This window comes from Lactuca serriola, chromosome 2, assembly GCF_051521515.1.
Source record: "Lactuca serriola cultivar US96UC23 chromosome 2, Lser_US96UC23_V15, whole genome shotgun sequence".
NCBI classification, from domain to species: Eukaryota; Viridiplantae; Streptophyta; class Magnoliopsida; order Asterales; family Asteraceae; genus Lactuca; species Lactuca serriola.
In genome coordinates, this window is record NC_136409.1 from 219,166,318 (window position 1) to 219,180,140 (window position 13,823).

The 13,823-nt window shown below is 35.4% G+C and overlaps 2 protein-coding genes across 2 annotated transcripts; both read right to left on the bottom strand.

Annotated features, from left to right (window-relative positions):
* Positions 1 to 441: 441 nt before the first annotated feature.
* Positions 442 to 1,161, bottom strand: LOC145090086 (uncharacterized). The gene has a single exon (XM_079028433.1). The coding sequence runs from the start codon at positions 1,159 to 1,161 to the stop codon at positions 442 to 444; it is 720 nt and encodes a 239-aa protein (XP_078884559.1).
* A 10,114-nt stretch (positions 1,162 to 11,275) lies between these two features.
* Positions 11,276 to 11,878, bottom strand: LOC145090087 (uncharacterized). The gene has a single exon (XM_079028434.1). It carries the CDS (start codon positions 11,876 to 11,878, stop codon positions 11,276 to 11,278), a length of 603 nt encoding a protein of 200 aa, XP_078884560.1.
* Positions 11,879 to 13,823: the final 1,945 nt, after the last annotated feature.

Here is a 13,823-nt window from a genome sequence, read left to right on the forward strand (position 1 = left end):
CACTTCCATCATTGGCGGATTCAACCTTCTTTGTGCGTCCCAGTTTGGCTTGCATTCATCCTCCATCAAGATCTTGTGCATATAAGTTGAGGGGCTCAATCCCTTGATATCCGCAATCGTCCAACCCATGGCTTCTTTATTCTCCTTCAACACCTTGATGAGTTGTTCTTCTTCAAATTCGGTTAAGTGAGTTGAAATGATAACCGGAAGGGTTTCATTCTTTCCCAAGTAGGCATACTTCAAGTGTTGAGGTAAGACCTTCAATTCCAATTCGGGTGGTTGAACAAGGGATGGAGACAATTTTGTATGAGTTGGGGGCAATTCAATTTGCTTGACATCTAATCTTGTGGATTTCTTCATCTCCATTTTATTTACCAACTTCTCAACTTCCTCATCCAAAGAATAAAGCTTTAATTGCTCGGCTAGCTTCCCACAATCGAATCATTTGCTTAAGATCATCTCCAACATATCACCGTTAGATAACTCAAACAGTTCTTGAGTAATTGGCTCAACAACATCAACAAAGTACAAAGATGAAACATCACTAGGATATCTCATGGCATCATAGATATTAAAACTTATTGTTTCGCCATCAAACTCCATTGTCAAACTTCCCGCATACACATCGATCTTCATCCTAGCCGTCTTCAAAAACGGTCTCCCAAGCAAGATTAGAGCCGATTTGGAGGACACTTGCTCGTCTAGATCAATCACATAGAAATCTGCCACGAAGACCAATTGGTTCACTTGTACTAAGACATCTTCCAAAACACCTCTAGGAAAGACACTTGATTTATCCGCAAGAGAGATTATGACACCGGTTTCACTTAAGGGTTCGACATTTAATGATTCATACACCGAATAGGGCATGACATTGATAAAGGCACCAAGATCAAGCATAGCACTACTAAAAGTGACATCTCCAATCTTGCAAGGAACCGTGAACATTCCGGGATCTTTGCATTTGGGTGGAAGTTTCCTTTGTAAAACCGCGGATGCGTTTTCATTCATCAAAATTTTCTCATTTCCCCTCAACTTCCTCTTATTGGTACAAAGTTCTTTCAAGAACTTTGCATATCTTGGAATTTGCTTGATTGCATCAAGTAGAGGGATGTTTACTTCCACCTTTCGGAAGGTGTCCAAAATCTCTTTCTCCTCCATATTCTTCTTTGAAGTTGCAAGTCGGGAGGGGAACGGTGGTTGAGTGGCTATTGGTGTTACTAGAGCGGTAGTCTTCTTTGGGGTTCCGACTTGTGCATCGTTCTTGACTATAGGTTCTTCAATGGGAATGATCTCTATTTCTTCCTCTTCTTCCCTTGGCTTCTTCTTTGAACTACTTTCTCCGGCTTGTTTGCCACTTCTCAAGGTCACCACATTGACATTTGGGTTCTTTTCGGTTTGAGAAGGGAGTTTACCACGGGATTACAACTTGCTTATGGATGTTACTATATCTCCCATTTGTGCTTCAAGGTTGGAGATACTAGTCCTTGTCTCTTTTTAGAATTGTTGGGTACTAGTGGCTAACGATTTGAAAATGTCTTCAAGAGACATTCCGGAGCTACTTGGTTGAGATTGAGGAGGTTGTTGATGATGATGTGGAGGGTGCGGTTTGGGTTGGTAGTGTGGTTGTTGATGTTGGTAATGAGGTTGTGGTGGTGGATAGGATGGTCTAACCAATGCATTTTGAGGCAATGGTCTTGGGTTGTAGCTCATGTTGGGATTTCGATTCCAACTTGAATTATATGCATTTTGTTAACCGGATGATTTGTTGTGGTAGTTTTGGAACTCTCCCGTGGCATTCACATGCTCCGCATCTTCTTGAAGAATGGGACACATATCCATAGGATGTCCCATTGTTGCACATATTCCACAAACCATCACTTGTGGAGTTTATCCCATGGCTAGCTTTTGGACAACGGATGTTAGATCTATTATTTGAGACTCAATATTTGATGTTCCCACTTCATTGACTTTGTGTTGTGTGTCTCTTTTCATATCTTGGCGAGGGCCAAAATGTTGTGAATTTGCGGCTATGGTGTTGAAAAGTTGTCTTGTTTGTTGTGGGGTTTTACTAAAGACATCTCCACCACTTGAGGCATCAACTAGTCTTCTCCTCCGTCCGCCATTGCAATTGGTTTAATAATGGGTGGATTTTGTTGTAGGGGTGGTGTTTCGGGAATTTCTTAACGAGGGTCGGGACTAAAATCGGGTTCTATATCACTTAATGAAGCGGTTTCAACCTCCGAGTCCCCGTGGGGGTTAGAAGTTTGACCACGTTCAACTTGTTTTTCCTTCGCCAAACGCCTTGCTTCTTTTTCGATTTCTGGGTTGTAAATCAAGTCACCTGTACGCTGAGATCTGGGCATAGAGAAACAAATTGATTAAAAATAAACAAATCCCCGACAACGGCGCCAAAAATTTGGTGGTTGTCGAGGCCAAAAAAATAATAACCCTATATATTACACACTAAAATAGTGTATAATGGTAAAGGGGTCGAATCCACGGGAGATTGGTTCAATTTATAACTCTATGAAAATTCTCTTTGTAAAAATACTTGTAAAATAACAATAAAAATAAAATGGGGGGTTTTGGTGTTTTGAAATACTTGAAAGAAACTAGAATTAACTATGATTTAAATAGACAATTTCAACAAAAATTAGGGTTTGATGTAAAATCAATAAGGGAGAGAGGGTTGACTTAAAGTTTCCTCACTTTGACTTTTGATGAACATATCATTAGAATCCAAATGTGCAATACTTAGATTTAAATCCTTAATTTGGCTATAGTAATCCAAGGAGCTTGAGATTACCTAGACATTTCTTAATTGTTGAAATGGCTAGAGAAGCTCATAACAATTTTCTTAGTCAAAGTCACTAATTCCAAATAGCATGTAATTAGTGAAAGTCAACTAGCATTAAAAACCAAAAAAGTCACCAAATCCAAGAGGGGTCAAATGCTTTCACCACCATGTTGGAGGAAATGTTTTTATGATTGTGTGAAGCAAAAACAACACAAAAATCATTTGTTGCTTGCTAATTTGAGGATCATTTACTTAATCAAGAAATTAGCCAACTAATCACCAAAAACACATTTAAACTCGTGAATAAAAACATACTAGTAGTGATAATATGATAAAACGCAAAACATTTCCATAAAGATTTAAGAACAAGTTCATGGATTCTTCAACACCCAACAAAAGTTCAAAGGATTCAACAAAAAGTCAACCAAGATTAGTTTAGCCAAGCATGACTAAACCTAAAGAAACAAAGTTAGTTAAGATTGTACCAAACATTTGACAAGAATCAAGAGATGAAAAGAAGATATTCTTCAAGTGTTCTTGGCCTCCAAAAGTGCTCCAAACTCCAAAGAGAAAGTATCAAAATCGGACCTCCAAGATAAGGCTGAAGATGCACACCAACCTTCCCAATATAGAGCTCTAAGTAAAATCCCGAAAATGCCCTTGTCAGGAATCCACGCGGGCCGCAGGTAATCTTACGCGGGCCGCGGGCTTCGATGGGATTTTTGGGCTTCTTCAAGTCTTGGGCCTCCATAGTTAATCCATTGGCCCAGTTCGAATCCAATTAGCTCCCAACCCATTTTTCTTCAATATTTCTTCAATTAAACCCCAATTTGTCTTTCCACATCACTTAGAACTTCCGCAAACTCTTAAACATCGATCTTGCACACTCAATAATTCTCTCGCGCTCTTTCAAATTTAAAGTTCAACACTTCTGGGCCTTCAAGAAATCGACAAGCCTACTCCCTGGATCTCTTACAAAGCTATCAAGCATGACATCCCTACTGCTCTTCTAGTCTTATCGCCTTCCAAAAGATCCCGCACACTCCCGCTCCTATAGTTTCCTTAAAATCTGCAATAATGCTCAAGAAACTAGAAAGTACCCGAAATGGTCATAAAAATAACAAAAAGGAAAATATGCATGGAAATTAACTAAAATGTGAATGGAATGTGCTAAAAAAACTATAAAAAGAAGTAAATAAAATGAAGCTATCAGCTTATGAAAGCTACGATTGTTGATCAGGTTCTAAAGTTATGAAAAATACTTATTAGACTTATCCAAGTGGGAGACTGTTGGATTAGTGTCTAAGTCCATAACTATTTTGGTATGTACTTGACCCGATTATGAGCATGGTCCTTTTGGGTTGCCTTCACCATAGAAACTTGTAGGATGAATTAAGGAGAGAAAGGTTTAATTATGATTTATTAATATATTATAAGAATAATATATTAAAGGAGAAATCATATTGTTTAATTAATATTAGTCAAGAATTAATTTTGTGGCTCAAAGAGATTAATTAAACTTAAGGGGCTGGAATTGTAATTATAAGATAATTGCAATTGGGCTATGGATCACCTTGGAATAATAGGTTGGACGAATTCTATGGGGAAGCCCATTAGAAATCGTCCAAGGCATGTTCCAGAAGGGGTCCATGGGCTGCTTAGGGCTTAAGCAGTCAAATTAGGGTTTCCTTGTTAGATAACCCTAATTGCCTACCTATTTAAGGAGCCCCTAAGCCCCAAAAACGTGGTGACTGAATCCTTAGGGTTTCCTGGACGTTTTAGAACCTCTGTTATCTTCTCTTCTTCATCTTTTTGCTTAGTGGTGTTTGTTACTCCATTAGAGGTGCAACACTTGAGGCACTAAGCTTTTTGAAGCCAAGGATTAGATTGTTATTGCTATATAACAATTAAAGGTAATTACTAAACCCTTATTTCAGTTCTTATATGATAGATCTAGGGTTTATAGCTTTGGATGTTCAATTGCATGTTCATTAGACAAATTAGATCCAAAAGCTATTAGGGTTTGCATGTACACCATAGAAATGATGTATTGCTCGAAACCCAACACTAAACCCTTTTGTTGGTTATGTTTAAATTGCAAGCAGTTATCTATCATGTTGGCAACTGCTTCGCTTGACACATCAAATTTTCTAAAATCAAAATTTGCAGTTTCAAATTTGTCTTTTAATGTGTCAAGCTCAGCAGTCAATTCAGTAAGTTGTCTCTTGACATAGTCATAATTTTCACATTTGTTGCTATAGTCTTCCTGAAGTTTCCTAAAGTCTTTGTTTTTTGCTTCTAATTGGGCCTTTAGGGGTTTCTGTCCTTTTCTGAGTTGATAGCCTTCATATTTTAGGTCCTCAACTTCACTACGTAATGATTCTATTTCCTCAAGAAGAGTTTTAACATAGTCAATGCATGCTTGAGAACAAGAAGATAAACTTACCTCATTCTTGTTGGATTCTGAGGTAGAAGATACCATTAGGGCAAACTGCAGATCCATCATCTTCTCTTCTGGATCAGCCTCAGCATTCTGCACCGAAGCATTATCATTTATTTGGGCCAACTGAGCATTTTCAGGTCCTGAAATATTCAGAGCCTGAATTTGGTCCTCCCAATCAAATGACTGAGCAACCATTGCAGTCTCATTGTGGACCACAACACCTCCACGATTATTTCCAACAGCTACTTGCCATGTTATATCCATCTCTTCCACATCTTCTGGCTCGTGACAGTTGAAACAATGCAACTTTCCATTGTTAAACCCTACTTTCTTGTCAGCGTTCATTCCCCAGTTGTTCTTTCCAGTTTTCTTTGCGAACTGCTTTTCCCTGAACACTGCCATAGCTATTTGCCATGTTATATCCATCTCTTCCACATCTTCTGGATGAATTTGATCCAGGTCAACAAATGATAGTTGAGGTGGGAGCTCTCCGGCTAAAAGGGCATTGTAACAGTTGACAAGTCCAGTGGTAAGAACAAGATTCTCATCATTTTCTTTTGAATTTGAGGAAGAAGCCACCACTGGTATATTGGAGGAGGGAACAGCTTGACGAACAACAGATGGAGACACAGATGACGCAGCAGGAAGAGATGTTGCTGATGGAGTAGCAAAAGTCTGAATCTGAGGTTGTTGTACAGCAAACGCTTGGCTTGGAGAGGAGATGAGTGATGAAAGAGCATTGTTTAGAGAAATCCCGAGATTTGCAGTCGAATAAGAATTCAAATGATTAATCTCTCATTGCATATCATCAAGATCACAAGCTTTGATAATCGCCTTTTGTTCATCCAGCATATATATATATATATATATATATATATATATATATATATATATATATATATATATATATATATATATATATATATATATAGGGATAGTTCAAATAAAAACAGTAAATAGTGTGAGAACGTAAAAACACTTTTTTATGTTATTATTCTGTAATGAATTTTGCATCAACAACTTTATGTCATTATTCAGCAAAGAATAAATAAATAGTCAAAGGTTAAAATTAAAATTAGAATTTACGACAAAAATGCACATACATAAGTTTATAATAGAATAATAATATTGTAATCAATATATGACTAATCGAAAGTTAATATTTGTATTAGAATTACTATAACAATAAACATATACAAAATTCATTACAGAATAATAAGATAAACATAGTATTTTTATGTTCTCACACTATTTATTGTTTTTATTTGAACTTACTTCTATATATATATATATATATATATATATATATATATATATATATATATATATATATATATATATATATATATATATATATATATATCAAGAACACAGATAATATGCACACATAGCACATAATTTATATTAAATACTTCATATCTATGTGTAAGATGAAAGTAACTATGTACTCACTTGTTAAAGTGATGACTCGTAATTTGGGCAGCGCTTCGCTTCTAGTAATTTTCTTTTTCTTTGATGAAACCTAGTATCATTATTACTATATTTTAGTATAATATTTATTGTGACTAATTATTAGTCTATATTTATCATTCACTCATAGTCTAATTTCATGATCTATCAAGTAAGGATCAGCCAGACAGGACAGTTAGGAGGTAGGACCATTTCGTCATATAGCTTTTCTGAAATCCAACAACCAAGCCCAATGTGACCATTCTAGACACCTCTCTCGTAAGTACTTCAATCAGTATAATGACTTTGAATCACTGATAAATCTTGTTTATAGGTTGATAATAACGTTAATGAACTTAAACATAAGTTATACTTAAAGTAAGATAAACATAACTCGCTTACAAGGGGGTTTAGGTAGGAGCTGGGCTCTGCTCGGGCAGAATTTAGAAGCCGAAAGATCTTCTTCTCGGAGACTTTTGGCGCTCTGGGACTTACTACTAACTCCTAAGAAGGATTAAAGAAAATCCTTGAGGCTTTGCGTGGATTTGGGAGAGAAGAGTTAGAAAGGCGTGAAGAAATGGGGTGATTTGCGCCTCTATTTATAGGTTGGGAGCTGACGAACATGGCATGTTCTAAGACCCAACACATTGCGTTAAGGTGCCAAGTGTCACCATCTGGTCGTAAGGCGTGGAGAAGAAGCAGTGGCTCAGATCGCGCCACATGTCACTCACTGGTAACTCCAAAAACTAATTATCTTCTAAAATCCGTAATTTTCGCATACGAGCTCCGTTTTTGACGTACTTTATATCCACGCGTAGGTATTGACGGGATCTACCACTTTCGTCTAGACTTTGTTGGTTAATTTTGATTTTATTTTTAAATTTATATTTTAACAGACTTAGACAGTTAAAGTTCGTTAAAAATTCATAATATTGTCATCTGACATCCATTTTGGACGTTCTCTATATGCGCGATTTCAGTTTAACGTATACTATGACTTTCGTTTAGATCTCTAAGGCTAAAAAGTAATTTATCAAAAATTCACTTTTTACATTACGCGGTGTTGTGTCGGTTTAGTTGTAAAACTTCGACGGGTCATAACTTCTTCGTTATAAGTCGGATTTCAGCGTTCCTTATATCCTCGAAATCTTTGTTATGACTACTTCAACTTTCTTCATAGATATTGGGTCAAATATTCGTTCTATTTTTGATGCATATTTTTATTATTATTATATTATATCGTCTTAAGCACGTATATTGCACATAAATCACATAATGCTCAAATAATTCCTCTTCATTACTTCAAAATAGGTTACAATTGTTGACCCTAACTATTACATCATAATATTAATGCTTAGCCACAAACGCAGGCGTTACACTAATTAACTATAAATTCTCTTACGAATCATGTGACAATTAATAAAGTTAAAAAAAGAGAGAAAAATGATTATTTTGTTGTCTCGAAAAATAAATAAAGATTGTCATCTTATACATAAGCAACTCCTTCCATACAAATATATATAATATTTTATGGAGTCAAAACCTGTAGAACTCACCAACAATTTTGTTGACATATTTTAAAATGTATTCTTAGGAAATTAAGGTAGGAACTCTATGCAGGGGGTATGGGATCCTCAACTTATGTTTCTGTTATCAATTATGTCTTATATCCTCTTTTTGCGTCTATGAAGATTCATAGTGAATCATGCAATAATGTAAGATATAATTATGAGTATGTGGTGTAAAACTTTAAGTGGATGCTATAATGTTTAATAAATGCTATGTATTTGATGTTCGATCTAAGTCACCCTCCGGGAATTTCCTCCGTCGGCTGAGGGTGTGACATCTCTACATTAGGATTTACCCTAATGTTAATTATATACTAATATATACATGTATATCCCTTGATTGAAGGGATTATTTCTAATCTATATTAAGAACCGATCTTGTCACAAAGATACCGGATTTGTGATCTATTCAATACATATCTATATCATTACCTAACATTCAAAGATTACAATATAATAACTACGCTATACTAAGTGTTGATGCTGATATACTTGATACACTGATGCTAACAAATGTGTAGAGTGTTTGACTCATCAGATCATAAGGTATGACCTTACAATTACCTCAAGTCCCAAAAAATAACTCAATTTACCCAGATCTTTGATTGCAAACTCATAATGTAAGCGGTCGATGAAGCGTCGTATAGATGGCTCGTGACTCCCGGTAAGTATGATATCGTCAACATAGACAAGTAAATATAAAAGATAAGAACCATGGTGGAAAAAAACAAGGATGTATCAACTTCACTGCACCGAAAACCTTGTTATGTCAAAAAACTACTCAACCATGAAACCATGCTCGTGGAGCTTGCTTAAGACCGTATAAAGCTTTGTTAGGACAACAAACATAATTAGGATGCTTTGAGTCAATGAATCCTGGAGATTGTTCCACAAAGACAGTCTCCGATAAATTTCCATTTAAGAATGCATTATTGACATCTATTTGGTGAAGAACCCAATGATTTGCAATGGTAATAGATAAGACAAGTCTAACTATTGATCCTTGATGACAGGACTAAACGTATGAAAGAAATCAAAACTAGGAATCTAGGTAAAGCCTTGCGTGACTAGACATGCTTTATACATGTCGATTGTACCATCACACTTGTATTTGGTACGAAAAACCTATTTAGAACCAACCACATTTGACGATTTTGGATGAGGAACAAGAGTCCACCTGTGATTCTGATGAAGCGCCATGAATTCATCATTTATAACATCCTTCCAGTGTTGGTGTTTGAGTGCAGTCTTTATACCCTTAGGATTAGTTTCTTCAAACAAAGATTTGTGCAAAACTGATTAAGCAAAGGGAAGTAGGTCAAAGATATGGCTAGGTTTAACTATATCTACTTTTCCCCGTGTAAGCATTTGATGCGTAGAAGAATCTTTAGGAGTGGAAGTTGAAGTAATAGAAGGGACGATGGGTGCATAGGAGCTGTATTTTCTGAAGGTTCAACAATAATAGTTGGCGGAGTTGTGGAAACCACCGTTTCAGGTCCTAAAACAGCCCCTGTTAGTGTGACTGGAGGAATATAAGTTGGATCTAATCACATACCACAAGGAGCATGAGAATCCGAAATTGAATGCACAAAAGAGGGAACTGATGTGGAACCAAGAGGGTGATTTGGAGACTCTGTGACAGCCTCATTTGTATCATCATTATAAGAATCCAATGATAAGGTGGAAAGATTAATATGTGATGAAGTACCAAAGAATGGAAAAATTGATTCATCAAAACGAACATGTCGAGTGATATACACACGATTAGTTATCGGGTACAAGCATTTGAAACCTTTATATTTAGTTTGATACCCTATAAAGATACATTCAACACTTCTTGGTTCCAATTTGTGAGAAGAACATGGCCTCAAGTACGGGAAAGCTCAACAACCAAAAACTTTGAAATTGTTATAAGTTGGTGTTGAGTGGTATAAAAGTTAAAAAGGAGACCTATCTTGGAGCACAGAACTTGGTACACAGTTGATAATATGAACAGTTGATGAGAAAGCATCTACCCATAAGGTTGTTGGTGCATTAGCACCAAATAACATCGCCAAACCGGTTTCAGTAATCTGTTTATGTTTCCTTTCAGCACGACCATTTTGTTGTAGGAGTGTAAGGACATGACAGTTGGTGGTAAGTATTGTTATCAGAAAAAAGTTTGAACACATGATGATTAATAAATTCTGAGCCACCATCACTTTGAAAGACCTTCATCTTGCAAGAAAAAGTGTTTGAACAAAGGCAAGAAAGGTTTTTAACACACCAAAAAATTTATATTTGACCTTAAATGGATAAATCCACACAAAACGTGAAAAATCATCTATACATATGGCATAGTATCAATAGCCATCAGTTGAAGTGATGGGAGATGGACCCCAAAAGTCACAGTGAACTAACTTAAGCACAGACAAAGCACGTTTATCATTTAAAATAAAAGGTAAACGATGTTGGTTAGAAAGTTGACATGAAGAGAAAATTGTAGGTTTTGGCAAAATAGAAGTAACACCTAAACAACCCTTTCTATTTAAAGTAGAAATAACATCAAAGGCAACATGCCCCCAATGTTTATGCCCATGTTTCAAAGGATGCCTTCAATGGAGAAGCAAAAGAAGTAAAAAGTGCTTGATGTCCCTAACTTAGTATGTAGAGCCCATCTCTAAGTTCCCCTTTGGCTAGAATTTACTTGGTAGCCCTGTCCTAAATAGCAAAATATTCATGAGAAAAAAGAAAATCAACCAAAAAGTCATTTGTAAGTTTACTCACAGAGAGTAATATTTTCCCGATGTGAGGTACAATAAGAATATCATGTAATGACAATCTATATGAAAGAGCTGAAGTACTAATTTGGGATATATGAAGAACATTACCATTACCAAAAATAACTCGATCTTTGCCATGGTAGGGTTTATATGAATCAACATATGCAGAAGATGGAGCCATATGCGTTGTAGTGCCTGAATCAACATACCAGTCTGGGGTTGGTTTACTTAAATGTAAATCTGAATGAAAAGCCTAAGCTAAATTGGCAATCGAATAGGAGGATTGCTTAGCATATGTAGGCAACTGAGGACACATATTAGCATAAAGACCATCAGTTCTACATAATTGACAGTGGGGAGATCGACGACCTTGACCAACATGAGCTCCAGAATAATCATTACTACCTCCTCGACCTGACTTGCCCCAACCACATGAAGAGTTGTGAGAGGCGGCAGGGAATTGATGAGATGCAGAAAAGGCGACTTGAGGTGTGGAGGAGCCATGAAGGGAATGAACAACAAGTTCTTGTCCTTCTGCTTGAGCTAGTAAATCATGATAAGGAGGTCTAGACCGGATTGTATGATAAGCAGTGGAGAAGGATTCGAAAGCAGGACCCAAACCACAGAGAAACCAATGGGAGTTGTCATCATTTAAAATGAGATGACCAATGGCAACTAGATGATCACATACAAACTTTAATTTTCTGCCAAACTTAGAAACAGATAAATCACCTCTCTTTAATTGCCTTAGAGAATCTTTAAGATTATGGGCTCGTTCTAAAGGAGCATGTGTGTAAGCAGACTCTAATGCACACCAAAGAGAACGAGAGGTAGTGTGACATAGAGCCTCAACCATAGATTTGTCACTAAGAGAATATTGAAGAAGAATAATTACCCTTTGATTAGTTTCAACCCATATGGCATCGTCTGGATTTGGTATTGTTTTTCCTTATGTTGTGAGTGTAGTTGTTGGTATTTTAGATGAGCCATCAACAAAGGAAAACCACTTATGATGAGTTAAGATGGGAACAACCTAATTTCGCCAAAGAAGGTAGCTAGATGAGGTTAATTTGATAGTAATCATGTGTAAAAGGGTGGCCATAGGTAGGGTAGAATCATTGGAAGGAGAGGGAGGCGACATGATCAGATCGATTGCTGAAGAATTGTTGAGAAGGAAGATGATGACAAGATTAGGGTTGAAGAGAAGGGATCATATTAGACCGATACCATGTTAAGATAGAATAATTTCACCAAACAACTTTTTATGATATTGATTTGGGGGGATAAATACATACATTAATACAATGGTGAAAAAGGAAAAAAGATAACCACAATTATTTAAAGAGATTATCTTCTAAAATTAAAAGATACGAAATATATCCTACCTAATAAATGAAGAGTTTTTTTGCCACATGTCATCACCTAATTCAATATGCCACATGTCATTTTTAAAATTTTTAAATTTCATTGAAATCCACTTGGCAATTGTGATTTTTTTGGCTTTGTTATTAAATTATAAAAGAATCTAATCTAAAAATATAATAAAGAAAATAACGAAACTTAAATATCTCCATAAATTCTCACGTAATTTGTCAATTGAAAGAGTCTAAAATTCAATTTAAATTCAAATCAACTTTCTTAATTGAAAAACATAATTTTCGGCCAATCCCTTTTAAATTTTTGATAATTTACAGAAACCTTGCAAAAATTGATTCATTGACGGCTAATATTGATATTTTTCCAAATTTAGTTTTGTAAATTATTAAACATTTAATGCTTAATAAAATTTATTAATTTTTTTAAAAAAATTATGTATTATATGGGTCTCACACCTGATTATATAATATATTCGTTTAAAACTATTTATGAGTTTAAATTATTTTTTAAATAACTAAGTTGTATATAATAGTTTATATTTAAAGAGGTTGTACAGTATAAAAAAATATCATTATTGTGTATTACAAAAACTATTATATACGAATTTAACTCTTTTTAAAACAGTAGTTGATGATTCCTTGGGGTTGATATCCTTCGAATTAGGAGCAGCTGGCCAGATGCTTAGTTAGTTGCACTAATTACAATTTAATGATAATCCATCCCCTTAATTAATTAGATTAGTCATACATTAATATATGAGAGAGAGAGAGAGAGAGAGAGAGAGAGAGAGAGAGAGAGAGAGAGAGAGAGAGAGAGAGAGAGAGAGAGAGAGAGAGAGAGATGTCAACCGATCGATTCACATGTTTATTAAGTTGAAATGTTTATAATAACTTTATATACCATAATACAGTATTCGATAGATATAAAATTATACAAACTTTGAATAACTATTTAGGAAAATAAACATGGCACTAATAAGCAACAATTACTCAGTTAGTGATATTATACGCTATAACAAGAAACATGAAACATTGAATTCGCTTTCTTGTCTTTTTGTTTGTTAGCCTCACGTTATAACGATGGGGACCCATGAAGCATGCAATGGCTTCGATGTGGGATGAATCAACCACTTTATGAGATACCCAAATATTTAAAATTATAACATCAATCAAGCCATGGGTTCAACCGTGTCTTGGCCCCAATGACTCAAACCCACCATCAAAACCTTCTCTTCTTTGACTTTATCTATTTATCAAATGAATGATGTGATTTGAAGGCATTACTTTATAAATTGAATGTTGCATAGTAATAATATTTTAAATAATATAAGTCTTAAAGAGACTTTTCTTTTCTTTGATGATACCTTTAAAAATTACAATATTTTGATTTTCTTAATTCTTGTTTAAATATGATTTTTTTTATTA

Excerpts from the sequence above, each read along its gene's own strand:
- LOC145090086 (XM_079028433.1), bottom strand. The coding sequence starts at position 1,161 with ATGGAGGAGAAAGAGATTTTGGACACCTTCCGAAAGGTGGAAGTAAAC.
- LOC145090087 (XM_079028434.1), bottom strand. The coding sequence starts at position 11,878 with ATGGTTGAGGCTCTATGTCACACTACCTCTCGTTCTCTTTGGTGTGCA.